General features: G+C 43.2%; 2 protein-coding genes across 9 annotated transcripts in view; one reads left to right on the top strand and one right to left on the bottom strand.

The window, feature by feature from the left end:
• Positions 1-11,874, top strand: part of LOC109687774 (zinc finger protein 177-like) — a 22,851-nt gene extending 10,977 nt beyond the window's left edge. For both annotated transcript variants that reach the window (XM_074054185.1, XM_074054183.1), the window contains one exon: positions 11,398-11,874. In XM_074054185.1, the coding sequence (XP_073910286.1) occupies positions 11,398-11,514 (117 nt within the window). In that variant the 3' untranslated portion in view covers positions 11,515-11,874. The remainder of the gene's footprint in view (positions 1-11,397) is intronic.
• On the bottom strand, positions 7,246-27,977 carry LOC109687770 (uncharacterized). 7 transcript variants are annotated; one of them, XM_020165797.2, is made up of 8 exons: positions 27,445-27,787; positions 16,667-16,739; positions 13,662-13,818; positions 12,939-13,012; positions 11,869-12,050; positions 11,032-11,112; positions 9,984-10,066; positions 7,246-9,342 (listed from the first exon to the last, which is right to left on the bottom strand). In XM_020165797.2, the coding sequence occupies exons 3-8, from the start codon at positions 13,662-13,664 to the stop codon at positions 7,897-7,899; spliced, it is 1,869 nt and encodes a 622-aa protein (XP_020021386.2). In that variant the 5' UTR covers positions 13,665-13,818; positions 16,667-16,739; positions 27,445-27,787; the 3' UTR covers positions 7,246-7,896. The 7 variants fall into 7 exon arrangements, with proteins under 7 accessions (XP_020021386.2, XP_020021390.2, XP_073910266.1 ...); XM_020165801.2 differs by having other exon boundaries at positions 27,519-27,787; XM_074054165.1 differs by lacking the exons at positions 16,667-16,739; positions 27,445-27,787 and adding an exon at positions 27,794-27,977.

Genomic DNA, 27,977 nt, shown 5'->3' with positions numbered 1-27,977 from the left:
TACATCTTATATGCAGTCAGAGTTCATGAATCCCTGAAGCATGGTTGGAAACAGTGTGTTTTCTAATTGTTGGATATGACACATTTCTTACTGCATCACTGGATAAATCTTGTGTTCTTAAAATCTGTATGATTACCATCTCCTCATCTTCCATTTATTGAGAAGTAAGGTGAAATGCCACCCTGTAACCAGGTTGTTAAAATTTTGTCTCCTGTTTTATTTTGAGACACCATAATTGAGTGTATAAGTTTACTTATTTATTGTTCCTGGTAAATTGTCCTTTAATCCTTACATAGTGCCCATTCTTTCCCCAAATAATGAAATGTTCATTAGTTCACTTGTGTCAGTGTGAGCTACTGACCAGCCAATGCCGTTCTCCCATTCTAGCTAGTAAGGACAACCAGAAGCAAGTCTCTCTTCTCAGCACTCAATGCTGCTGCTTGCAAAAATGTCTGGCAGTATTGGCCATCTTGACATCCCACAACTGTTCCTCTGCATTTGCTGAGTTTATGCTCATTAGTCCTTATAAGAAGGAAGTAGCAAGTACTTTAAATGCTTCAGTAAATCCTATGCAAATAAGACAAGAATAGACCCAAAGTTAGTGAAGTTTCTAGGGGCTCAGTTGCCTGAAGCATACGAAAACACTCTCCAAGGTAAAAAGAAAGTTGCTACATCTTGAACCACTACTACAAAGAAATAGCACAATGTTTAGTAGGCCTTTGGGGATTTTGGAGACACTATTGTTAGAAATATCGGGGCGCTGCCACTATCACAAATCAGACACGTGCTCGAAAGTTGATGGGCAAAGCAAATTTGCTTCTGTAAAAGATGTGTGCCTCCAACCTAAGTCAGGTGAGAGCACACCAGGCAGAAGAACTGCCTCAGTGTTTATCCCTAATGCAGGACTGCCCCTTTGCTCCAACAGAGGGAGCTTGTGTTCAGTCTTCTGGTTCACTACGGTTGAGGTTTAGGAGAGGACATAGAGGAAGAGCAGACATGATTGGAGAACATGGACAGAAACTTAATTTGGTTGGTGTACTCAAAGACATCCATAAGGTGGGAATTATAGGATTCTGGGTAAACTGAGGCTTGAAATGGCAGCACCAAGTATACAATTAACCTGTGAGCAAAAGAGGAGCCTTGAAGCAGAGATTACATTGAACAATGATTATCCTAAAGCTAGCAGATTGAGTGTTAGGACATCCAATGACAATCCTCTGTTTAAAGGCAGAAACTTTACAGCTAGGTGACATGCCACCAAGCACATAGACTACTGGGGAAATTAGCTAATATCCACAAAATGACATATTCCATAGTGTAGTACTTGGTGGAGGAGAAGGGGGTCAAACCCACAACTTTGCTGTACTGACTGTGCTAGCTCTTTGACAGAAAAGACCCAATTTAGTTAATTCTCACAATATGACACATTTGAGTATGCCACATTTGAAATGTCCACAGATGACAATAGATGATAGATAGATAGGTTACACAGATGATGGAGCCGTATAGATATATATGAAAAAACATTGGAACAATTTGAAGGTTTAGAAAATCAAAGAACATATTCTGGGAATGTATGAAGCAGTATAACCAGGAGATCAAAACTAGCCAAGGCTTTCAAAAGCCATATACTTTGGGTGCCAGTTACTCACCCCTGTAATCCTAGCCACTTGGAAAACTGAGATCGGAAGTATCAAGGCTCAAAGCCACCCCCAGCAAATAGTTCCCAAGACCCCATCTCCAAAATAAGCAGAGCAAAATGGAGTGGAGGAGTGGCTTATGTGGTAGAGTGCCTGCTTTGTAAGCATGAAGCCCTGAGTTCAAATCCCAGTTCCCAACAAAGGGTCATTGGGCTGGGGTGTGGCTCAAGGAGTAGAGTGCTTACATAGGAAGCACAAAGCCCTGAGTTCAAACCCAAGTAGTGCCAAAAACAAAACAAAACAAAAAAAAGAATCATGGCTGACTTCTCAATAGGCATTCAAGAAAACAGGAGAAAATAGAATTGTGTCTTTAAAGTGTGAAAGAGGACTTAGCTTAGTGGTGGAGTGCTTGCCTAGTATGAGCAAGGCCATAGGCTACTGCCACAAAAAAAAAGAAAAAAAAGTTAGAAAATAAAGGTACTGGAAGAAAAAAACAAAAGACTCCAAACTAAAAAATATATTATTAATAAAAATAAGAGCTGAAATCAATGAAATAGAAACCAAAAAAAGCATACAAAGAATTAATGAAACAAAAAGTTGGTTCTTTGAAAAAATAAACAAGATCGATAGACCCCTGGCAAACCTGACTAATATGAGGAGAGAAAAAACCCAAATTAGTAGAATCAGGAATGCAAAAGGGGAGATAACAACAAACACCATGGAAGTCCAGGAAATCATCAGAGACTACTTCAAGAACCTATATTCAAATAAATTTGAAAATCTTAAAGAAATGGACAGATTTCTAGATACATAGGACCATCCAAAACTGAACCAAGAGGACATTAATCACCTGAATAGATCTATAACACAAAATGAAATTGAAGCAGCAATCAAGAGTCTCCCCAAAAAGAAAAGTCCAGGACCTGATGGATTCTCTGCTGAATTCTATCAGACCTTTAAAGAAGAACTGATACCAACCCTCCTTAAACTGTTCCACGAAATAGAAAGGGAAAAAAACTGCCAAACACATTTTATGAAGCCAGTATTACACTTATCCCAAAACCTGGCAAAGACACCTCCAAAAAGGAGAACTATAGGCCAATCTCCTTCATGAACATTGACGCAAAATCCTCAACAAAATAATGGCAAACCGAATTCAACAACACATCAAACAGATTATTCCCCACGACAAAGTAGGCTTCGTCCCAGGGATGCAGGGGTGGTTCAACATACGAAAATCAATAAATGTAATAAGTCACATTAACAGAAGCAAAGACAAAAACCACTTGATCATCTCAATAGATGCAGAAAAAGCCTTTGATAAGATCCAACACCATTTCATGATAAAAGCTCTAAGAAAACTAGGAATAGAAGGAAAGTTCCTCAACATTATAAAAGCTATATATGACAAACCTACAGCCAGCATTATACTTAACGGAGAAAAACTGAAATCATTCCCTCTAAAATCAGGAACCAGACTAGGATGCCCACTATCTCCACTCCTATTCAGTATAGTACTGGAATTCCTAGCCAGAGCAATTAGGCAAGAAGAGGGAATAAAAGGAATACAAATAGGTAAAGAAACTGTCAAAATAGCCCTATTTGCAGACATAATCCTATACCTTAAAGACCCAAAAAACTCTACTCAGAAGCTTCTAGACATCATCAATAGCTATAGCAAGGTAGCAGGATATAAAATCAACATAGAAAAATCATTAGCATTTCTATACACTAACAATGAGCAAACTGAAAAAGAATGTATGAAAACAATTCCATTTACAATAGCCTCAAAAAAAATCAAATACCTAGGTGTAAACCTAACAAAAGATGTGAAAGACCTCTACAAGGAAAACTATACACTTCTGAAGAAAGAGATTGAGGAAGACTATAGAAAGTGGAGAGATCTCCCATGCTCATGGATTGGTAGAATCAACATAGTAAAAATGTCGATACTCCCAAAAGTAATCTGCATGTTTAATGCAATTCCCATCAAAATTCCAATGACATTCATTAAAGAGATTGAAAAATCTGTTAAATTTATATGGAAACACAAGAGGCCACAAATAGCTTGGCTATTCGTGGTTTATTGACCCAAAACTGTGGGCTTCACTCTAGAGACTAAGAAATGTTGAGATGGTTGTAAAGTTCCCTCCAGAGCCCTTCACTTGATATGACCCCTGACCAGGCACTGTGGATGCACACATTGCATTATAACCCTGACAAGCACTGGCATCCAGAGGAGATGCACCGGAGACACAGCTAAGAGAAGGCAGGGCAGTGCTTTCACTGAATTACAGCCTAAGGAAAGGATGATGAAATTAATTCCATTATTACTGAGGGGAATGGAGAGGAGGAAATAGTTCAGAAGTTCTGAGTGTGAAATGTCTCTTCTCTAAAGTTTTGCACAACACAAGCTGCCCTGTCTCTATTGCTTCCTTCTCTTAAGCAGCATTCAAACTCTACTCAAGACTCTTCTATCTGCCAGGCACCGGTGGCTCAAGCGTGAAAGTTCCTACTTGGGGAACTGAGATTGGGAGGATTGTGGTTCAAAGCCAAGCCAGGCAAATAATTCTTGCAACCCAATCTCCAAAATAACTGGAGCAAAATGGACTGGAGGTGTGGCTCAAGCAATAGAGCACCTGCTTAGCAAATGCAAAGCCCTGAGTTCAGATCCCAGTCCCACAAAAAATAAAACTCTACACAAGGGCTGCTTTGTTACATCTTGTGAAAAGACACACTGCTGTGGGGCAATAGTGTCCTTAATGGCTCCTCTAAAGATCTCAGTCTACACTGCAAGAGAAGTGCCAGAGGGAGATGTGATGAAGAAAACTGCTGGCTATGAGATGTTATCAGGCTGTGTGGGAAAAAATGGATAGATGTTTGGGGGTGGAGCTCAGTGGTAGAATGCGTGCTTAGGATGGGCAAGGCCCTGAGTTCCATCCCCAGCACCACAAACACACACAAAGATAATAAAAACCAAAAAGACAAAGGAGCACAGATTGTGACAGTCCCACAGAGGCCACTGGCTGATGGGAAGCCCAATGACTAGCACTGTGGGGGCTGAGAGACAACCAGAACTTAAGTCCAGGACATAAAATGTGGTGGCATGAGCCTATAATCCCAGCACTCAGAGGCAGGGGCAAGAGGATTAAGTCTTAAGCCAGCATGGGCTACACAGTGAGACCCCATTTCAAAAAGAGGTCAATGTCAAGGCTGGCAGCCCTGTGGAGCGGGCAGCTCGATCCCCATCACTGCATCTTAAAAATCTAAATATACTCTTACCATACAACCCAGCAGTTGTTCTCCTCAGAATGTGACAACTATAACCACTCAAAAATGTTTATACTATAACAGTTTACAGTAGCTTTACTCATCATTGCCACAATCTAGAAAGAACTGAGATGTCCTCCAGAAGGTGAACTGATAAACTGTGGTACAAACATGGAATATTGTTCAGCACTAAAAAGTGAGCTATTAAGCCTGAGCAGACACAGAGGACACCCAGATTGTTACTAAGTGAAAGAAGCAAATCTGAAAAGGCTCCATACCGCATGATTCCAAAGATATAATATTCTAGAAATAACATGAGACTGTAAAATGATCCATGGTTGTCAGGGGTTAGGGATGACCAGGCAGAGCAGAGATTTTTTTTTTTTTCAGCACTGGGCTACACCTTGAGCCACTACACCAGCACATTTTTGTGAGGGGTTTTTTTCAAGATAGGGTCTCAAACTATTTGCCCAGGTTGGCTTTGAACCGCAATCCTCCTGGATCTCTGCCTCCTGAGTTAGTAGGATTACAGGCGTGAGCCACTGGCGCCTGGCTATTTTACAGCAGTGAAACATCACTGTGTACTATAATGATAGATACAGGTCATCAGACATTTGTCTCACCCACGGAATACACAATGCTATGAGTGAACCCTAACGTCAATTATGGATGTTAAGCATCAATGAAGTGTCACTTCTGATAAACGTACCGCTCTGATGGAGTATGTCAATAATGGCAAAAGCTACATGTGTGGTGGCAATGGGTTTTTAGGAAGTCTTTGTTCTCTCGGTACAATTTTGCTGTGAATGTAAAACTGCTCTATAGCAATCTATTTGATTTAAAAAAAAGTAATAGCAACTACTAAAACACTTAAATACCTTTTTTTTCAGTGCTGGGAATCGAACCAGGGTTTTACACATGCTAGGCAAGCACTCTACCTCCAAGCTACAGTCCCAGCACTAAATACGTTCTGAAAAATATTTTAAATTTTATGTTTTCAATTGCTAAAAACACTAGTTTTGCTCCATTCTGAGACGAGAAGTGAACATTATTATTTTCCAACATATATTTTCTCCACTGCAAAATCTGATTAATCTAAGTACCCCTGAGAAAGTCAACGGGGTTCTACACTTTGTGGATTGTGGTATTATAGGCTGGGTGGGCTGTTAGGAGACTGGCAGCTTTCCCATACCTTACATTCAGACAGCTCTGAATTGTGGTATTTTGAATGGTAAGGTGGGAAGAGCAAGTGAAGGACTCTCTGTGCCCTTCTTCACAGGTTTTACTCCAGTGTTAATTCTCATGTAGATAATAAGGCTTGTGCACTAGTAAGGAGTCACCATATTCCTCACCTAGGCTCTGACTCCACTTGGAGATTCCATGTTTATTAAGCCATGTGAAATACTGAAAAGTTGCAACACATCCCTGACATTCCAGGGGCACTTGCAGTAACTTCGGATGCGTACATTGACTTGTGAGCCAGGTGTAGCATGCACCTGTAGTCCCAGCTACTCAGGAGGCTGAGGGGATCAATTGAACCAGGAGTTTGAGACCAACACAACATAACAAGACCACACCTGGGGAAAAAAAAACTTTTAAAAACACAAAACTCGGGAGGCAGACCCAGGAGAATCACAAGTTCAGAGCCAGCCTGGTCTACACTGCAATGAGGTGGAACAGAAAGTTAGTTCAAGGCCAGCCCAGGCTACATAGTGAAAGCATCTAAAAAAGTCTTGTGACCTTACAAGCAAAGATTTTTCCTACTGTGAGTTCCACAGATATAAGATACACAAATTTAAAGCAAGTTCTTCACATTCCTGATAATGGGGCTTTAGTGTACTCTTAACTTACTAAATGTTATGTAAGGTCACATCCTTACTTTCACAGAAAAGAAACTTTCTTTTATGTTCTTCCTTTATTTTCACATGGTCTAATGCCATGGGAGTTGGAAGCAACATTAAGAATTGGTGAAGGATAATGGAGGGTTAAGGTACACTGTACATCTGTAAGAATTATCACAATGCAATCCCCTTGTACCATTAATGTATACTAATTCAAAACCAAAACTTTAAAAAAAAAAAAGAACTGATGAAGGTGTGAGGGCTTATTCACACATCTTACATTCATACAACTTGTCTCCTGTGTGATTTCTTGTGTGTTTCCAAAGGGCTAAAAACTGAAGGCTTTCCCATAATCCCCTGTATCCATCCATACCGTTTCTCTGCACACTGGGTTCTTATGTGAACACTGTGGTTTGTGGAATACCTAAAGCCTGTCCACATTCCTTACTGTATTAGTTTCCCAGGGTTGTCATAACAAAATAGCATACACTGGATGGCTTAAACAAGGGAAATTTATTGGCTTAAATTGCTGGAGGCTGAAAGTCCAAATACCAAGGTGTGGGCAAAAGGGCTGGTTTCTTCTGCAGACATTAACATTGGTTTGCAGATGGCCATCTTTTGGTGATGTCATATGGTCTTTTGTATGTGTGTGTCCTTCTATCCATTTTCTCTTCTTAGAAGGACATCAGTGATATTGTATTAGGGATTGATCCTTTTTTCTTCAGCCTCATTTAAAATTAATCACCTGTTTAAAGTCCAAATCATTACATTGTAAGGAGCCAGGTGGTTAGGGCTTCAAAACAGGAAATTTAAGGAGGACTATACCATTTAAATTATGAACTTTCTCTCCAATGTAGATTCATATATGCATATCAAAATTTGTGGAATTAGGAAAGGATTTCCTAGATTCTCTACATTCATAGGGTTTTCCTCCAGTGAAATTTCTCCCGTGTAAGGTATATCTTTTGTTTAGGAATTACCAAAATGTTTTTCACATTCACAACTAACATAGACTCTTCTCTGTGAATTCTTACATGTTCATTAAGACCTGAGATAGGAGTGAAGATGTTTCCAAATTCCTTACATTGATAGGGTTTCTCCCCAGTGACTTCATTCATGTCTTCAAATGGGAACATCCCCTTTCGTTACACTGATAGTTTCTCTTCCACATGCCTTCTTTCATGATTCTGAAAGGAGCTGGGAGAACTAAAGGCTTTTCCACACTGCTTACATTCATAGGGTTTCTCTCCAGTGTGAATTCTTTCATGTAACTGAAATGAATTGGAGTATCTGAAGGATTTCCCACATTGCTTACACTCATAGGGTCTTTCTCCAGTGTGGATTCGCATATGAAGGCTAACACACGTAGGAAACTTAAAAGCCTTCCCACATTCCACACATGTGTATGGTTTCCTGGCACTGTGAGTCCGCATGTGGTTATTAAGACTAGAGGAATGAGTAAATGCTTTTCCACATTCCCTGCACTCAAAGGGCTTCTCTCCGGTGTGAATCCTCAGATGGCCACTAAGATTTGAGGAAATAGCAAAGGCTTTCCCACATTTGACACACTCGAAAGGCTTCTCTCCAGTGTGCGTTCTTATGTGTTCACTGAGGCGAGAGGACCTAGCAAAGGCCTTCCCACACTCCTTACATTCATAGGGCCTCTCTCCACTGTGTGTGCGGACATGCTTAGTGAGGTCTGAATTCTGAATGAAGGCTTTCCCACAGTCTTTACATTTGAAGGGTTTTATTCCAGTGTGAATCCGAAAGTGATCTTGAAGGCATGAGGAGTTTCTGAAACATTTTCCACAAACCTGACATTCAAAGGCCTTCTCCTCAGAGTGGTTTTTCACATGTTCAGTGAGTTGACAAGATGCTTTAAACACTGCCCCACATTCCTTACACTCACAGGGTTTCTCTCCAGTGTGAATCTTTGCATGTTGACTTAAGCATGAGGAAACAGTGAAGGCTTTCCCGCATTCCACACATTTGTAAGGTTTCTCTCCAGTGTGAGTTTTTCTATGCTGTGTAAGTTGACAAGACCTGGTGAAGGCCTTCCCACACTCCTTACATTCATAACGGTTGTCTGCACTATTGGCTCCCATGTGAATATTGAGGTATGCAGGATATCTAAAGCCTTTTCCACATTCCTTACATGTGAAGGGCTTTTCTGCATTTTGACTTTGTAGATGCACAGCAAGGCTGGTAGAGTGAGTGAAATCCACCCCACCTTCCTTCCATACAAAGAGTCTGTCTCCACTGTGAGTTCTCCTGTGGGCCTGAAGGGGTGACTGATTGACAAAGGATTTCACACAGTCACTGCCTTCGAAGGGCTTGTCTTGAGTGCACGTTCTCTGGTGAACGACATCTGGAGGCAGGCTGAAGGTCTCTTCATACTGATTCAACTCAGAAAGTTTCTCTCCAGTAGAGGTTTCCTTGGGAAGACAAAGGAGGTCTGATGCATACTGATCATGCTCATAAATAAAACCTGTGTCTTGTGTTCTCATATATGACTGAGGGCAGGCATGTGCACTAAAGATTTCGCCACATTCCTTATGCTCATAGAGTCCCCCTTCAGTGCTGTCTCTTGCCTGTTGAAAAAGTGATGAACAGTGATTAAAAAAATTTTTTAAATACATATATATATAAAAAATTTTTTAAGGATTCTTCAGACTCATTAATAGATTTCATGCATCTGAAGACAGAAACATTATTAGGATGATTATCTCCATTTTTGCCATTTTCATATGTGTTTACAGCTCCTGTTCTGTTGATTTCTTTTCTCTAAAGATGAATCTCAATATGCTGCCCAAGCTAGCCACAAACTCCTGGGTTCAAGTGATTTTCCCATGTCAGCCTCCCAAGTAGCTGGGACTACAGGCACTTGCCTGTCTTGCTCACTTCCTTAAAATGAAATCATGGAAGGTTTCTGCCAGAATATTTTCCTATCTACACTGATCATAAAAAGATTTAGTGGTTCATGAAAATCTTTTAAAAACTCTAGTTATATATCTGAGACTATATACTTTGTGGGAACTCAGAAGCAACAATTGTCAAGCTATATTTAGGGTATTCCCAATTCATCATATTTCAAGCTTCCTTCCAAAGCTGTTGCTCTCTCTCCAGTCAATGCTACCTCTCCCAAATCTATCTTGTTTTGCTGTTGTACTGTAATGGAATTCTTAATCTTCTGTGATCGTGGAGAACAAGAAATATCCCGTCTTAGTCTTACCATGTGTATCTCACTGGAGGTTTTTCCCTTCAACATATCCTGCTGAAGTGCTGAGCTTTTGGTTTTCAGTACCACTTTCCATTCTGAAACCCAAATGGAAAAGAAATATACAGGTTTAGAGAAAAGAATGGACCAACAGAAAGAGGTGAGAATGATAGAGATCATTTGTAATTGTTTATAAATTAAACACAGTTTAAAAAGGAAGACGAGAGCTGGGCGCAGTGGCTCACGCCTATAATTCTAGTTACTCAGGAAGCAGAGATCTGGAAGGTGATGGGTTGAGGCCAGCCCCAGGCAAGTAGTTCGCGAGACCCTATCTTGAAAATACCCAACACAAAAAAGGGCTGGCACAGTGGCTGAAGTGGTAGAGTGCCTGCCTAGCAAGCATAAGGCCTTGAGTTCAAACCCCAGTACTTCCAAAAGAAAAAAGAAAAAAAAAAAGAGGACTAAGGACTGGAGGTGGCGAGTGGTAGAATACCTGCTTTGCAAGCGAACAGAGAGAGAGAAAGGGAAGGAAGGAATGGAGGGAGGGAGAGAGGAAGAAGAACCTAAGATTTGATTTTTTTTTTGGGGGGGGGGAGGCAATACTGGGGTTGGAACTCAGGGCCTCACGCTTGCTAGGCAGGTGCTCTACCACTTAATTCAATCACACAAGGTCAAAATTGTAGATGATTTATTACAAATTTATTCTATGAAAATTAAAACTGGTAGTGAACACAAAGAATATCATGGAAGGAAACAGAAGTGCAGGACAAACAGCATACACTGAAATAATGAACCTGGCTGGAGGTGTACCTCAGTGGTAGAACACTTGCCTAGCATTTGAGAGGCCCTGAGATCAATCCCAGCATCACCCCCATTAAAAAAAATAAAGAAAGAAGAAACACAGAAACACAGCAGGCTGTATTGCAAGACCACAGGATGGTATGACCTTCTTGGGAAAATGGCCTGAACCTTCTGAGATCAAGTACATCTTTAAAAAGTTTCTTCATTCTACTTATAAGCACACTGAACTTTCAGACCAGGGTCATTTTTAATGAACACTCACCTTGGAGAAGTCCTCCCTCCACTGGCTTCAACTTGTCTTGTTCCAACCAAGAGATAAGGCTGGGTTTGAGATGCTGACATCCTGTGCATTGGGAAAGACACATTCAAGTAAGACAGGATGAACTTTCCCACAAATGAGGAACCAGTATTCTTATGAAAGCAGTGAAATTATTTCAAAAAGTCAAATGCAAACATCCCCTCAGCCTGTGCCTCCTAAGGACTTGGTGGTTCTGACCCCTGAAGCCTAAATTCAGACTTATGTTCACATTTACAAAGCACCACAAATTCTATCCCATAGGAAATGGAACAGAGATTTTCATTCTCATGGGGAGAAATAACCAGTGATTCTTTATTTCCTCTTTTCCAGGCTGACGATGGAATCCATGACCATGCAATACCAGACAAGTACTCTGTCACTAAGCCAACTCCCAGCCTGTACTCCTGTGATCTTAAACATCATATAACATCAGGAGAGCTTATGTAATGCAGATGACAGGGCACCAATCACAGAGCTTCTGACTATGACAAAGGTGGAGACTGAGCACGTACACTTCAAACAGGGAGGGCTGGGATGTAGCTTGGTGGTACAGCGCTTGCCTAGCCCTGGGTTCGATCCCAGCACCAAAAAAGAAAAGACAAAAACAAAAACCTCTCCCCTCAAACAGGGTGATGGTGATGCTCTTGAGAATCACCACTGTAGACTACACCTACAATGGCAGGGGCTATGTCTCTGGCATTTCTCACTGTATTCAAAGTTGACACTGCTGATACCGCAGCACAGTAGGTATACAATATAATCTGTTCCCTAGGAGGCTACAAGGAATGAAGGCAGCCTTACCTACTGTGGCCAGGTTTTCATAGTTCTCCAGCATCACCTGTCTGTATAGGTTTCTCTGAGTTGTGTCCAGTAAAGTCCACTCCTCCTGGGTGAAGCCCACAGCCACATCGTCAAAGGTCACCAAGTCCTGAATCATCACACACATGCTGGTTTGAGCCAAGTAACATGTCCACCAATGTTCACTGGAGAGTGAAGAAGTGACACCAGTGCTGGTCCACAGTTCTGAGGTCTCTCATCATCTCTCCCAGGGCTCAATGGTCATAGGAACTTCTCTCTGTCCGCACTCACTCACTGTAGCTTCCCTCCTTACATGTGATCATATCTCAGCATCTCTGAAACTAGATACTCATCTTGTTTCCCTCTACCAGAGCACTCTGGATCACAGTGCTCATTAAACAGTGATGAATGAATACATTCTTGAACCAAAGGACACTTTCATCTTCCTTACCATCTGTCAGAGCACTCAGCAAAATCAGAAACATGCAGTTACCACCATGAGGGAAGATTAATCGTAAACATGAAATACTGGGAAGACTGTAAGGTAATTCCTTAAAGCGACTCCATGTCTTGGGGATATTCAGCTGGGGACTCAGTTCTATTTGCTTTAAGTAGCTCTGAAAACCAGATGGGTGGAATGTACCTGCAGTCCCAGCTATTCCAGAGGCTGAGGCAGGAGGATGTCCTGTGCCCAGGAATTTGCAGCCAGCCTACACAACATAGCAAGACCGCATTTCAGGGGGAAATCTCTAGAGATGATACTGAGTAGAAGGCCAACTCGATTAGTGCAAGTACATGATTTTGTATAAAAATGCGTGTGCAGCCAGGTGCCAGTGGCTCATACATATAATCCTAGTTACTTAGGAGGCAGAGATCAGGAGGATCAAGGTTCAAAGTCAGCATGGGCACAAAAAGGAAGCCTGTATCTTGAAAATACCCAACATAAAAAAAGGCTGGTGAAGTCACTCAAATGACAGTGTACCTGCCTAGCAAGAATGAGGCCCTGGGTTCAAAGTACAATGCCACCAAAAATAAATAAATAATTAAAATTTTAAAATGCATGTGCTACGTACCGGGTAACAGCTGGGCAGGCAGTCAGCCATCTTCCTTTCTGCATGCAGGTGGACTGGGCCCCTCTAAAAAAGACCTCATGGGAAAGAGAGAAGGCATGAGAACCCAGAGTTGCTCATAATGCCCATGTTCACATGTCTGGAAGTCATTCCATCCTTCTTCAACACTCCCCATCTGCACTCAGGAAAACTCACACAAGTGCACGACTCCTGTGTGATACCAAAGCGACCTACAGCCAAAAAGAGACTGAGCACTATCCATGCAGAAAAGGGTAATCGTCTCGTTAGATGCAAGGAAAGGAAGCCCTGAGCAATGTGAGCATTTGTCCCCGGAGATGAAACTCATGAAAGGATCCCCTGCCCGAGGCACAGTAAGAAGCACAGTAAGAGCTCAGGACTCCGAGGCACACTTCTGTAGTGCCTAAGCGAAACAGCAGCCTGGCTGCTCAGGCCTGGGTCACTGTACTGAGGCGTAGGCCACACTGCACAGGGAGACCCTAAGGCGAGTCAATCCGTGAGAAAAAGAACAAGAGTGTCAAGATGGTAGGGTGATGCACATTCATAATCCCAAACACAAGGAAAAAAGAGGCAGTTCAAGGCCAGCAGAGCAAAGTCAGGATACAAACAAAAGGGCTGGGGGTGTGGCTCAAGTGACAGAGCACTTGCTCAGCATGAGTGAGTGCGGACATGAGTTGGGGGGGGGGGGCGGGCATCGAGAGGACTTACCATGGGATGAATAAATGACTGCCATCCTGCGAGGCAGAGGCAAAATGTGTCTGAACACTCCTTTCCTTGATTCCAAGGTCACTTCAGGGCAGTTTATGAGGTTCATTGCAGAATGGAAATCTCCACCGTTCTGAATTCAGGGCTAATTGAGTCCTTTCTGTATCATCATCAAATAAGTGGTAATTACTAATAACTAAACATGGTACACTAACTCTCTTTGCAGATATTATATGTGAAAGCCAGTGCCAACTGTAAATTCTGTTACAAGAGTATTAGTAATATTAACTGCCACTTTATGTACTTAAGCTCACTTAATTACCAAAACACTGCCTCGCAGTAGACACCATTATCCCTACTGAAAAACCTAGACTCAGAGCACACTAGCAACTGGTCCAATATCTGCGTGCAGTTAAGAAGTAGAGAATGAGGACTTGAATGACATTACATTTGTCCCTGACACCAGATGTACTGTGGTTGTTACAGATTGACTGTTCCTTACCTAAAATGCTTGGGATCAGAACTGTTTCAGACTTCAGAGTTTGGAATATTTGCTGGATTCAGTCATGCACACAAAAAAGTTTTTGAGGTTTTAGATTTTCAGATTAGAGTTGCTTAACCTATATATACGTCCCAACATGACTAGAAATGAGTTTAGCCCTACACTGTATGATACAATGGCCTACTCACGTGTTACTAATGACCTCATATGAAGCTAGGAGAACCGCAACAGTATTTTTATTTTCATTTAATTTTAATAAAAATGAATAACAATCTTAAATAGGTTAAACACAGAGCAGTAGCCCAGATGCTAACTTACAAAATACTATTCAAAAATTATGACAAATGTGGGGGAGGGGAGAGAAATGACCCAAACAATGTATGCACATGTGAATAAATGAGTAATTTTTAAAAATTATGACAAATGCTGAAGTTGCACAATTCATTATCCATAAACCAAATTCACCCTCACAAAAATTATGTAAGTCTTATTCTATAATGTGAAGAGTAAAATCCTAACGTGACACTATGTTACAAAAACCATCTGTCCAGAGTCCTCCTACAGACAGTACCAGCCCCACAGGTCTCAACCTGGAGGTCCTGGGCTGATAAGGCCCACAACTATGTTTCGTCTGGTGGCACTGCATAGAATATTTGACTTTGTAGTACCGAAGTTTGAACTCAGTGGACCCCTAACGCTTTGGAGCAAATCTACCTCTCTGCAGTACACTACTCTCCTTTCGAAAACTAGCTTACACTGCTATACTGTAAAAATGAAGAACCATGGGCCATAAAGTGACCAAATGGCCTGAGCTTCCCATGTGCCTAGGTGGTATCTGACCCACTGCATGTGCCCCCGCAGTTCATCATCAAAGGGAGATGGCACAGAGGACACTGAGCTGAGCCAGTTCCGGCATAAGTAAGCAAGCAAGCTGCAAGGGTGTGCACCCAAGACTTCCAGCATGGTTCAGTGTCCCCTCCCTCAGCCACACCTACGGCTTTCTTGGGGTTCCTGGTTTACAGACATGGTGATGTGATATGCAAGTACCACCCAACATGGCGGGGTGACACACTACAACCTCAGTGAAGGCTGACTCTAAAGACAGTACTGATCTGGGGGTCCAGGGCACACAGGGTTAATGTGAAGACCAGCAGGGAAGATCCAAAACTCCTCCGAACCACCCCAAAATACCCCTTCTGTGGTCTGCTGCATCCTGCAAAGTGGGGAAGGGGTGATAACTTGTTCCAACAGTTCTGAAAGGTATATACAGTATAGTTCACCTGTCACCTTTAGCAACCTTTTAGGTGCTTTTCCCTACATAAGGCTTCATGACTATTATTTGCATCTCATGCATATAATTATAACAAAATGAGTTATGGGGAAGGACATGCGCAGTCAGAAATCAGTTGTATAACATCTGGCTGTCAATCAAATCTGCCAATCACCCTAGCCCCACCTGCAGAAACCTAGGGTTCTCCCACCAGCCTGGCTCAAACCACATAAAAGCCAGATAGACTGCTGCCCAAGCCCGGTGCTCTCCGTTCACTTTCCGCTCTCAGTAAACTGCTATTTGCCACACACTCATCTCTTAATCGCTCCATCAGTTCTTTGATTGGGACCCCAACAAGGTCCAGATCCCTGGTAACAGTACCAGTGGGAACTTCCCAGTGGCAGAACTTCAAGAAGTACACTGGGCTAAGGATCTGCTGTGATGTGACCCACTGCAGGCAGACATTGATTCATGAGTATTTGGCAAATGTTTCTACAGGGCGAGATATGTAAGAACCAGATTTGTGGGAAAAGATTTATAGATGGCCCCCTCTAAAAGGACAGTTTTGCCAGGCACCTGGTGGCTCACACCTGTAATCCTAGCTACTTGGGAAGTTGAGATCAGGAGGATCGCAGTTCAAGGCCATCCTGGGCAAATAGTTCTGGAGATCCTATCTCCAAAATAACCAGAGCAAAACAGACTGGAGGAGTGGCTCTTGCAGTAGAGTGCCTGCTTTCCAAAAGCAAAGCCCTGAGTGTAAAGCCCAGTCCCACCAAACATAAACATAAAATACACATAAAATAAAAAGACACAGTATGCATCTCCTATGAGTGCTCACCACTGGAAATAAAATCATGCACTCTGAAGCTACCGCTCACTGTTTCCAGTGCTTATACTGAGATACAAGGTCATGAAGGCAGGGATAAAGCTATGCCCTGCCTCTGCAATGGGGACTTCCCCTTTCCATGGCTGTACCCAATCACCTGAACACGGAATCAACACTGAGTGTTTTTGTAACAGTGTCATTTTGGGTTTTATCCCTTGCTTTATAGAATAAGGCTTACTCATGAGGGCAAACATGGTTCACGGATAATGAACTGTGCAGTCTTACTCCTTGAGGGGACCAAATGGCCCTCCTAGTGGGCCCTCTTCTATGATAGTGGTGACAAGGACTCATCCTCACAGGAACAGACCTGGGATCTAGATAAGGATTTGCTTTGATTTACATTTACTTACGCTTCTCTGGGCACCATCATCCCTGCAATCACAAAATGCTCTGTCCATGGTCACAGTATTCGCATAATTGTTTCTAAATGAGAAACACTTTTCAACACAAAGAATTTCAACAGAAGGAGTATGTCCACGCAAGTGACTGCTGTTTGCTGGAGTATGAACTCGGGGCCTCATGCTTACTAGGTAGGCGTTCTTACCACTTGAACTTACCAGCAGCCTGTCTGTTTTTTTCAAACAGGGTCTCTATCTATATCGCCCAGGCTGGCCTTGATCCTCCTATCTCAGCCTCATGAAGTACTGGGATTACAGACGTGCACACTATACCCACTCCATTACCCAGAGAAGCAGCTGATCTAGCTGAAGGGTGGAATTGGCGTATTAAGTATGCAGGTACAGGACCAAGTGAGAGACAACACTCTGAGGATGGGATGCTGTCTCACAGGACCAGGTACATGCTCTGAGTCAGATTCATATGTAGTGCTGTCTCCCCAAAGCCAGAACATGCAGATCCAGGAGTTCATGAGTGAAGATGAAATGGACTCCACTGATAAGAAATTTTGCTTCCAATTCCTCACGAGGCTGCATATTTGGAGATCTTAATCTCTAACAGGTAATTCTACCCCAGGTCCAAATAAAATGGAGATGAGACTGGGAGCTAGCCATTCTGGGCTTCATACACCACTAAACCAAAATAGAAAAAAAAAAAAAAAAAAAGAGAGTGGGTGAAAGATAGTGGTACTGATATACTGGGTAGAATTATTAATCCCAATTACCCAAGGGGAACTGTGATAATACCATAGAATTGAGACGGTGAAGTAAACAAACTCTGAGTACTTCTACGATACACAGAGAAGGTTAACAGAAAATGTCAACTGTCACCCAGAGGCATGGTGGCACACTCCTATATTCCCAGAACTCAAGAGGCTGAGGCAGGAGGATCGTGAGTTCAAGGTCAGCCTGCAGTACAAAGGCAAACTCTGTATAAAGAACAATAAAAAAGTTGGATTTCGTGGTGCACACCTGCAATCTCAGCTACTTGGGAAGTGGAGATTGGGAGTACTGTAGTTGGAGACCAGACCAGACAAAAGTTAGCAAGACCTCATTTCAACAAACAAGCCAAGCACAGTGGTATGCACCTGTTATCCCAGCTACACAGGGAGGAGAAGTCTAAGGCCAACCCCAGGCAGAAAGCCCAAGACCCTATCTGGAAAAATAACTAAAGCCAAAAAGGGCTGAAGGTATGGCTCAGGTGGTAGAATAATCACCAATTAAAAAAAAAAGTGGGGGGGGGGCAGGGAAAGAGGGAAGAAGGGGAGGAAGGAAGAAAGGGAAAGAGGGAGGGAAGAAGGGAGAGAGTAGAGGAGTGAGGGAGGAAGGAAGGCAGTAGCAACTGAAAAAGGACAAGAAAATGGAGGTTGTAGACTTGGGGAATGTGATACACACACGACCCAAGGCTGGAGTTCTCACTGAGGGCACAGGAACTATGAAAATGCTCATTAAGAAGCAAACAACAAATATCAACTCCAATCTTGACTCCATTTAAATAAGAAATGTAGTAGTTCTGTACATCTTGTTTGCTTCGTGTATGTGTGGATTTGGTTTTTTGTATGTGTTTATTTATATAAACTAACTGTACAGTCCTTTTTCTGTGGTGCTGGGGACAGGGCCCAGGACCCCATGCATGCTAGGCACACTGTACTGTTTGAGTCATGCTCTCAGCCCCCACACACTTTGATGTTCCTACTTTTATTTTGTACGCTTAGAGGTTAAATTCACAATTTTGTCTTTGGATAACAATATTCAATGAGAATGTGAGTGAACTTGAGGAGTATCTACACATCTTGGGTGGTAATGTGACGGTGGGACTGTGCATCTTCTCACAGTGAGGAAGGGTAAGAACCTTTTCCATGTATTTTCTCAGGCTGAAACACAGGCTTGTTTAATCACCACGAGAAAACACACGTGTGCAGAAGGCACATACACACAGTGAACAGCCAGAGTGACCTATGTTGGTTATCGATTAATTTATCTCAGCTCCAAGCTCACGCTCAATACCTGCTATGGAATGAAAGATGATATTCTTTATTTCTATTATCTGTACACTAACACCACTGTTAAGTTTTGCATATAAACTTATGTCATGAATGTAATACAGCTGTTGCCTTGGCATCCATTTTTAGGCCTGACATTAAGTTATCTGGAACTAGTATTATCCCAACACCCTTGGTCAAGTTAAAGCTTCCTCACCTAGTGTAGCTGCTGGCTCCATAGTCTGCTTGTTCGTCATCTCAGTGACCCAGAACTCACCAGATCCCACAAGCACTGACCACAGTTCAACCTAATGGTCAACACTAGAGTCATATAAATAACTCCTCAGGATTCCTTAGTGCTTCTTGAGTCAGTGGCTCACCATGTTGCCTATGCTGGCCTTGAACTCCTGGGTTCAAGTGATCCTCCTGCCTCAGCCTCCCAAGTAGTTGGGACTGTAGGTGTGAAGCTCTGTATCCAGTTTCCCTGGAGTTTTCTTCCTAGCAGCCAACCCCAGAAGGAAAGGTTGAGGGACAAGGCCCATGGACCTTACTAAAGGCACTGTCACACAGGTCCTTCTCTCTATCCCTCTCTCTCATTCCCTACCCAATGATGAGCCCATTATTTCCAGACTTCCCATGGGTTCTAGAAGGCAGCCCTCTAATCTCAGGTATGTATGAGTAATAAAATGCTTGTTATTTCATGTTTTGTTTGGTTTGGTTTGGTGAGACTGGAGTTTGAATTCAGGGCTTTATACTTGCAAAGCAGCATTCTACCGCCTAAGCCACACCTTCAGTCCATTTTGCTCTGGTTATTTTGAAGATGGGGTCTCTTGAATTATTTGCTCAGGTTGGCCTCAAACTTCAATCCTCCTGATCTCAGCCTCCCTGATCTTAGCTAGGATTACAGGTGTGAGCCACTAGGCCCGGCATATTTCATATATATTTGTAATGTTGCCTCAACTGTGTCTTGACTGAACAACACAACACACCGGAATATAACTCTCCTTTCAGTCTAGGTAGGGCTAGAAATTATAGCCTCTCTCCAGAGAGACCTCTAGAATAAAACAGAGGAAAACACAATCAGTGCAAGGAGCAGAGGGGTGTGGTAAGATCCACAAAGGACCAGAACAAAATGAGTCCAGGCCACTCTTCACTTTTCACCTAGCCCTCCCACAGGGCTAAGCGCCATTTGGAAAGGCACCCCAGCTACCTAGACTATATCTGCACTACTCTGTGTTGCTGTCCATTGTCTTTGTGGAGTGTTGCCAGACTCCCTTTCCTATATTAAGTGGCTCCTAGACAGCCCAAATGCTCCCCGGAAACCACCAACTGCCATATCATAGGGCAAGTGGGGCAACCACAATTAAGCCAAGGCTGCTATTGCTCCCCAAAGGAAACACTGATCAGAGTGAAAGTGACTACATTCATGACTCACTGGGCTGACCAGCTCATTAGAGGCAAAGATATAAGGTAGATTCCTGGGCCAATTACAAGATTCTCAGAGTGTGAGAAGGATACTGGCATTCTGACTGCCCACTGAGTTGGGGACACAGTATCCAAGGAGGTCACTAGATCTTCCCAAGCCTGACAAGAGGCATACCCGTAACAGCGAATCTTATATCACCTTGAGAGCAGTGGTGTGGCTGGGGTCTGCTTATCCCTGTGTTGCTGCCTCCCCTTGCATCTGCTGCTCCACACCTCCAACCCCAGCGAGATCAACTGGGCCATCCCGGGGAGAGAGGCCACTGCCTACAAATGGGGCAATGGAAACCACAAAGGGAGGCCACTGGGACTACCAAGAGCTTGTCATGTAACATCTGGAGAGAGGAAACAATGCTTAGCCACATAGAGATACAAGCCATTCTAAAGATCTTACTTAAAAGAAGGAAAATGCAGTAAAGGGACCAATTATCTCAAATTGGCCATCCCAGAGAGAAAGACAACCACCCAGAGGCACAGGGCCCCTTATCCCTCTTATCAGCCAGAGACAGAGGCCAAGAACCACCAATTCAGGCAGATGAAGACACACAGGGAGGGGTGTGTGAAGCCTTGGGTTTTAAGTAGCCATAACTCCAAGAGGGAAAAGAAAAAAAAGTGGTAAACTTTAAGTTCTGAGCAAATGCCAGGTCTAGCCCTGGACACTTAGTGATTTCCCCAGACATGGAAGGAAGAACACAAAGGTACTATGTTAACATTTGCTAAAATGTACCCATTAACCTTTGGACCTCACATTGTAGTTACACCTAGGAATCCTACTAAATTTAAACATTAGACCCCCTAAAGTCTTTTTTTGTGTATATGGTACCAAGGATCCAACCCAGGGCCTTGTACATGCCAAGTTAATGCTGCAAAACTAAGCTACATTCCCAGCCCAGTGCCTGCTAAAATTTTAAGAGAACTATAAAATGGAGAGAATAAATGGTTATGCCTTAACAACAGCCTTGTATAAATTTCCCATATAGCCATGGCATCCATTGCCCTAAAGTATTCCTTATCAGGCACAAATAGGCTAAAAAATAATAAACCTAAGACTTTGACACAAATTGGCATGATAAAACGGGAGTCCCAAGGATCCCAAGATAAAACAGGTAATATGACTTAATATAAGTTAAAACAGGACTTCAAGGATTAAAACTTATTTTATAAAATCTAACTAATGGGCTAGGGGTGTGACTTAAGTGGTACAACACCTGCCTAGCAAACACATGACTCTGAGTTCAAACACTAAAAAAAAAGTTTTGGATTTTGAAGCATTCTGAATTTTGGGTTTTCACATTAAGGATACTTAACCTGTAGTAACCAAGAAAGATATTTCACTTCTAAAAATATATGACAGGCTTAGATGGGCGCCAGTGGCTCACACCTATAATCCTAGCTACTCAGGAAGCAGAGATCAGGAGGATTGTGGTTCAAAGCCAACAAGGGCAAATAGTTCACAAAATCCTATCTCAAAAAACCCCTTCACAAAAATAGTGGCTCCAGGTGTAGGCCCTGAGTTCAGTACAGCCGAAAAAAAAAAAAAAGCCATACATATATGACAGGCTCTTCAAAAAGGTATTCAAGGTGGGTGTAGGTGGTGCACACCTGTACTCCCAGCTACTTGAGAGACTGAGGCAGGAGGACAGTTTGAGGCTAGGAGTTCGAGACCAGCCTGGGCAAAATTGCAAGAGCCTACTTCAAAAGGAAAAATAACAACAGAACCTTCATTTCCCTTACAGGTCCCTCCTAACTAGTTTCGAAGAAACAGAAAATGAATGTCTTCCAACAACTACTTTTCAAATTCTACTCCAAAAAATATACTCCTAAATTTTTCTATATACCCAAGGAATTAATTACTGTAAGTTTTCAAGCTTACTGCCATTCTACAAACGAGACAGATTAAAGGGACCCACATCTCCCTGGGGCTCTGGAGTAGGAGTTTAGACACTGTTAAAGCACTGTTAAATATTATTAAATCACACAGGGTGCCAGTGGCTCATGCCTATAATTCTAGCTACTCAGAAGGCAGAGATCAGGGAGATTATGGTTCGAAGCCAGCCTGGGCAAATAATTCACAAAACCCTGTCTTTCTGAATTATATATATATATAAAATTATATATGTATATTTAAATATATGTATATATTTAGATCACTATTAATGTTAATGATGTCTTTATTGTAAGCACCCCTTCAAGGCTATTTTTCCTTTAAATACACTAAGATATTGGGGATCAAGACAATTTGACTCCCTAATTAACAGCCGTTACACTCTTCCCTGGTACTTGGCTACTTTGAGTGGAGGACCATCAGCCAAGCATCCAGCCAGACTGCCCTCATGCCAGCACCAGCAGCATAGAACACTCCAGACACCTTGAGGAAGCTACATGGCAACCACAGCATCTTGCTGCCAAAGCACACCTCCAGCTCTCGAAGGCACTGCCCCAGCCACAACTGTTTCAAAAGCTTGCAGTGACAACAAAAGAAATGGTCTCTAATCTGAAGAGACCCACACACACACACAGAGTGAAAGAAAATATTTGCCAGCTATCCATCAGACAAAGGACTGATAACCAGAATATACAGGGAACTCAAAAAACTAAATTCTCCCCCAAATTAATAAACCAATAAAGAAATGGGCAACTGAACTAAACAGAACTTTCTCAAAAGAAGAAATTCAAATGGCCAAAAACACATGAAAAAATGCTCACCATCTCTAGCCATAAAGGAAATGCAAATCAAAACCACACTAAGATTCCACCTCACCCATTAGAATAGCCATCATTAAAAACGCTACTAAGAACAGGTGTTGGCGAGGATGTGGGAGAAAAATGAACCCTCACACTGCTGGTGGGAATGCAAACTAGTGCAACCACTGTGGAAAAAAATTTGGAGGCTTCTTAAAAATCTAAACATAGATCTGCCATATGATCCAGCAATCCCACTCCTGGGGATATACCCAAAAGGCTGTGACATAGGTTACTCCAGAGGCACCTGCACACCCATGTTTATTGCAGCACTATTCACAATAGCCAAGTTATGGAAACAACCAAGATGCCCCACCACTGACAAATGGATTAAGAAAATGTGGTATCTATACACAATGGAATTTTATGCAGCCATGAGGAAGAATGAAATCTTATCATTCACAAGTAAATGGATAGAACTGGAGAACATTATTCTGAACGAGGTTAGCCAGGCTCAGACCACCAAAAATCGTATGTTCTCCCTCATATGTGGACTTTAGGTCTAGGGCAAATGCAGCAATGTGATTGGACTTGGGTCACATGATAAGGTAAGAGCACACAGGGTAGGTACGGGGATAGGTAAGAAACCTAAAACATGATAGTATTTGATGTCCTCACTGCAGAGAAAAAAAAAAAAAGCGACAGAGGTCAATATGAGAAGGGGATCAGGAACTAGAGAAAAGTCAGTTAGAAAAGAATCAACTTAGAATGTAACACATTTATACATGGAAGCAATGCTAATAATCTCCCTGTATAGCTATCCTTATCTCAACTAGCAAAATGCTTTGTCTGTCTTATTATTGTTTATACTATCTCTTCAACAAAATTAGAGATAAGGGCAGAACAGATTCTGCCTGAAAGCAAGGGGGGGTGGGGGGGAGGGGGAAGGGATGGGGGAAAAATGTCCCAAACAATGTATCCACATATGAATTAACGAGAGAAAAAAAATAAAATAAAAAGTGATAGATGTGGAGGTATCCTGTGGGGAAAAAAAAAAGAAGAAAAAAGCTTGCAGTGGACTCTTAGCCATCACAAGCCTCGGTGAACTCTAGATGACCCTGCTATTTCCACCCAGGCCAGAGAAGAAGTCTTTCCCCTACTGGTCCAGCAAGCCTGTGACTGGTGCAAACACAGTCCTTCATTTGCATGAAGGGCTGCCATGAATGGAGCAAGTAGGAATCCTCTTTTGCATGAGGATCTGTGACCTGATTGGTACATAGGCTATTTGCATGAAAGACTGTCATAATTGGTACAGACACCCTTGCCACACCTGGTTACAGAAACGGGCTCACTTTGAGTCAGTCAGAGAACATCCCCGATGTTACAACATTCGGCCCAATAAAAGGCTTCTCTCAAGTAGTCTTTTCTTGCCTATTTTTGATCTTTTCATAAGTAGAGTGAGCTGAGTTGGCAACTTAAAGAGAGGATGGCAGAAGCAGGAGCAGAGTATAGCAGCTGAGAAGGTAGTGGCAGCATGGCAACAGCAGCAGTAGTGATGAGTGGCAGAAAGTTTTGGGGAAGCAGCTGGATTAGAAACAATGGGAAACACAAGTGACAGAGACAATGGCTGTGAAGAGCTGAAGATGAGAAACTGTGGGTCCTGGTTGCCAAGAGTTCCAGAGAGTTGCCAAGCTTAAGAGCCAAGATCTCAAACACCCTGGGCCAAGAACAGTAATACTAGCTTCTGTCAAGACGTGGGGGTCCTGCCATCCTAGGCCCAAGAGCTGTAAGGCTTGTGACTGTGAGGCTTCGGGTCCCAACACCCAAGAGCTGTAACACTAGAAGGCACCACCTGTTGCTGTTTGCTGCTGCTGGAAGCTGTGGATGGCAAAAGCTGCCAAGTGTCCAGCCATGATGGTTAAGCCCAGAGCAGTGGGCCTCTGATCTGAGTGCTTACAGCCATACTTCTCTGGCTTCTAAAGCCTGGAACAACAGCCCCTACCTCTCGGAGCTTAGAGCTTTCAGCCTCTGGGTCTACCAATCCACCCTGTAGGCTTGGGTACTAAAGCGCCCAGTACTGCAAGTGCTAGAAGACCTTTTCCTCACCTAGCCACAATTCCTATCCAGGCAGAAAAAAAGGACCTCAGCCAGCTAACTGGTAACACAGACTACAGGCCAAACCAAGGATGCACACTCTGCTGGCACTCCACCTTAGATTACCCCAGAGGCCTCATTTGATAAGGCACTCATTTGACTCTAAACTTCCACCAAAACATAAAACAAACCCATCAGGTGCAGCAACACATCATTCTATTAACTGATAGTCTTACTACTACTGGCTTGGGTGCTTTATGAGGTTATAATCTGGAGAGCCACATCAACTGCAATGGGTATCCACTTAAAAAGGATGCCCTGGGACTGGGAATGTAGCTCAGTGGTAGAACGCATGCTTAGCATGTGCAAGGCCCTTGGTTTCATCCCCAGCACATACATACATACATGGATACCCCAGTCCTATATCCGAGATGACTTCACTGTGGACCAAAATAACACCAGTGGAGATCCATCACTTCAGATAACATAGCCCCAACCTAAGACCCTGCTGGAGATGACTTCACCCATTACACTAAAACTTCCTCAGAGCGGTGCCCATGGACAGCCTCTCCTATAAATGGATACAGGACATTATGCTTTTCTTCCTGAACTCATGATATGCTTAGCCCATAATCCTGGTACACTACTTGGTTTCTGCTCAAACGCACACCCCCACACTTCCACAACCTACATGAAAATCAGTACAGGTTACTGAGTTAATGTACATTATTATTTACTCCAGGAGGCACCTGCCTCCTATCAGTGAACCCCTGACCCTCTGGGGGAGAGGCTCACCTACGCCCTGATGCCTTTTCCTACTACTCCCCTCCCACTTACTACCGAAAGTCTTGTCTTGCATCTCCGAAGTCAACCACTCCTCTTTGGTTAAACACACCACCTCTTACCATTATGTGTGCTTTACTGACTTAGCTCACAACCTCCAATGACATAACTGTCCTATTAAAATACTTAAATTCAGCCATGTGTAGTGGCGCAAGCCTGCAATTCCATCACTCAGGAGTCGGAAGGTTATGAGTTTGAGGGCAGTCTGCACTATATAAGGAGACCCTGTCCTTATGTCCCTCCTCTTAAAGAACGTTTAGTTCATTCATTGAAAGGTACTATTCTCCTTGCAGAAAGTACCTCCATCATTCTAATTACAGGTTAGTACCTTCCCAAAGATGATATTGAGACAGGCAGAGATGGAATGTCATAAACTTGTTTTTGCAGCACTGAGGTTTGAACTTAGGGCCTCATGCTTCCTAGGCAGGAGCTCTTACCACTTGAGCCACTCAGCCAGCCAAAAACTTGTTTAATACAGTTCCTGCCTTGGCATCTATTTTTAGGTCCCACATGAGGCATTTGGAACATAAGATATCATCATCTCTCACCCAATGAAAACCGCCCCTCCCTCTGTGGTTGTTTGCTATGTAGCCTGCTTGTTCCTCATTCCACTGATGGGAAACCAAACGCACCCCAGAAATGTTGAGCACACTGAAAACTTGAATCGCCAAGAACAGAGTCATGTAAATAAGTTTTCCCCTTCAACTCCCTCAAGAAAGCCCAAGGGATAAAAGGCCATGAATCTGTGAGTAATAAAATGCTGTTATTTCATGTGTTTGCTCGTGGTGTCTCCTCTGTGTCTAGCCTGAGCCTAACTGTCCTCCTTGTCCGGGTAGGACTAGAATTTATAGTCACTCTCAGACAGATCCCAATACCAAATGCAGGGAACATAAAAAGGGGAAATGGAGGACCAGCAGAGGGTTCAAATGGTAGAACGCCTGCTTAACAAGTGTGAGGCACTGAGTTCAAACCCCAGTACCGTCAAAAAACCTCAAAGGGGAACTGGGGAATGGGATGGCCATTACAAAAGGAAGGGAATTAACTGCTACTATAACAGTCAGTAGTGTAGGTATCAGGGACATCTGATGGCGCTCGGCCCATACCATGGGCCTAGAACACACAGCCTCTAGATGATCAAGAAGCCCTGAGGCATGGCTCAAGCTGTACAGCGCCTGTCTAGCAAGTGTGAGGCCCTCAATTAAAACCCCGGGGAAAAGAAAAAAAAATAACTCAATTGTCGTGCATAAAATTTCCAACTTACTTTCCACCAACTAGCTCACCAGAAAAGGGCGTTTCAGTGGGAAACAGTGAATGATAAATTCAAATACTATAGAACTACCGGCCCCTATTCTGAATCTCCGTGGCTGGAGCAAGTTCAGACGAAGAGAATGGCCGTGTTGTCCTTGTTTTTGTTCAGCAAATTGACATGGGGTCTGCCCATATTTATATGCACGAACAGGAGTGCGCACGGCTGACACCACTTTAAAAAAAAAAAAAAGCAGCTTCATCTTTCCGCCTGTTTAAAACGTGCCAAAAACAAATATCGGACGCACAAAGACAAAGAAAAAAAAAAAAAAACACCAATCTGTCAGACAAAATATTTGTTTGCAAAACCAGGAGGAAGCGCAGCCCTCTCAAGCAACTTTCTACCTGAGCTCGCGGGAATCGCCGGGTGCCTCGGCGGAAGGACGCAGAACTTCCCTGGCGGAAAACGCCTTACTTACGGAAAAAATAAGTCACGGACGGCTATGGAGGCCTGTGAGAGGAGGGGACCGATTTTGAGCAGAGCCTGGGGAAGCAGTGACCTCGCCACCTACGACGACGGCGCGGCTGACGGACCGTGGGAGCAACAGCCCTGCGTGCGGGCTCCCGGCGGGGCCGCGCGGCCCGACGAGCGCCGCCTCCTTGGAGGCCTGGGCCGCGCGAGTCCTGGTACCCCTACTTTTACCACCGGTCCCTCCCTGTCACACGGTTTCACCGACACTAGGTTAACACCAACCGTAACTAAGGGAAAAACGAACTTGGCCGCGCAGAGCGAGCGTCGGAAGTGAACGTCGCCGTTTGTGACGTCACTTCCGCTTCCAGCCGCCGGCCGTGGGCTGCGGGCACTGGCGTCGGACACCTTGGGCCACTTCAGGGAGACAAAGTCTGGTTTCCTCCCGCGTCCATTGAGGATGGGTCCG

This window comes from Castor canadensis, chromosome 14, assembly GCF_047511655.1.
Source record: "Castor canadensis chromosome 14, mCasCan1.hap1v2, whole genome shotgun sequence".
Taxonomy (NCBI): Eukaryota; Metazoa; Chordata; class Mammalia; order Rodentia; family Castoridae; genus Castor; species Castor canadensis.
Note: the sequence above shows the minus strand (reverse complement) of the source record. Positions and strands in the feature narration are given on the sequence as shown.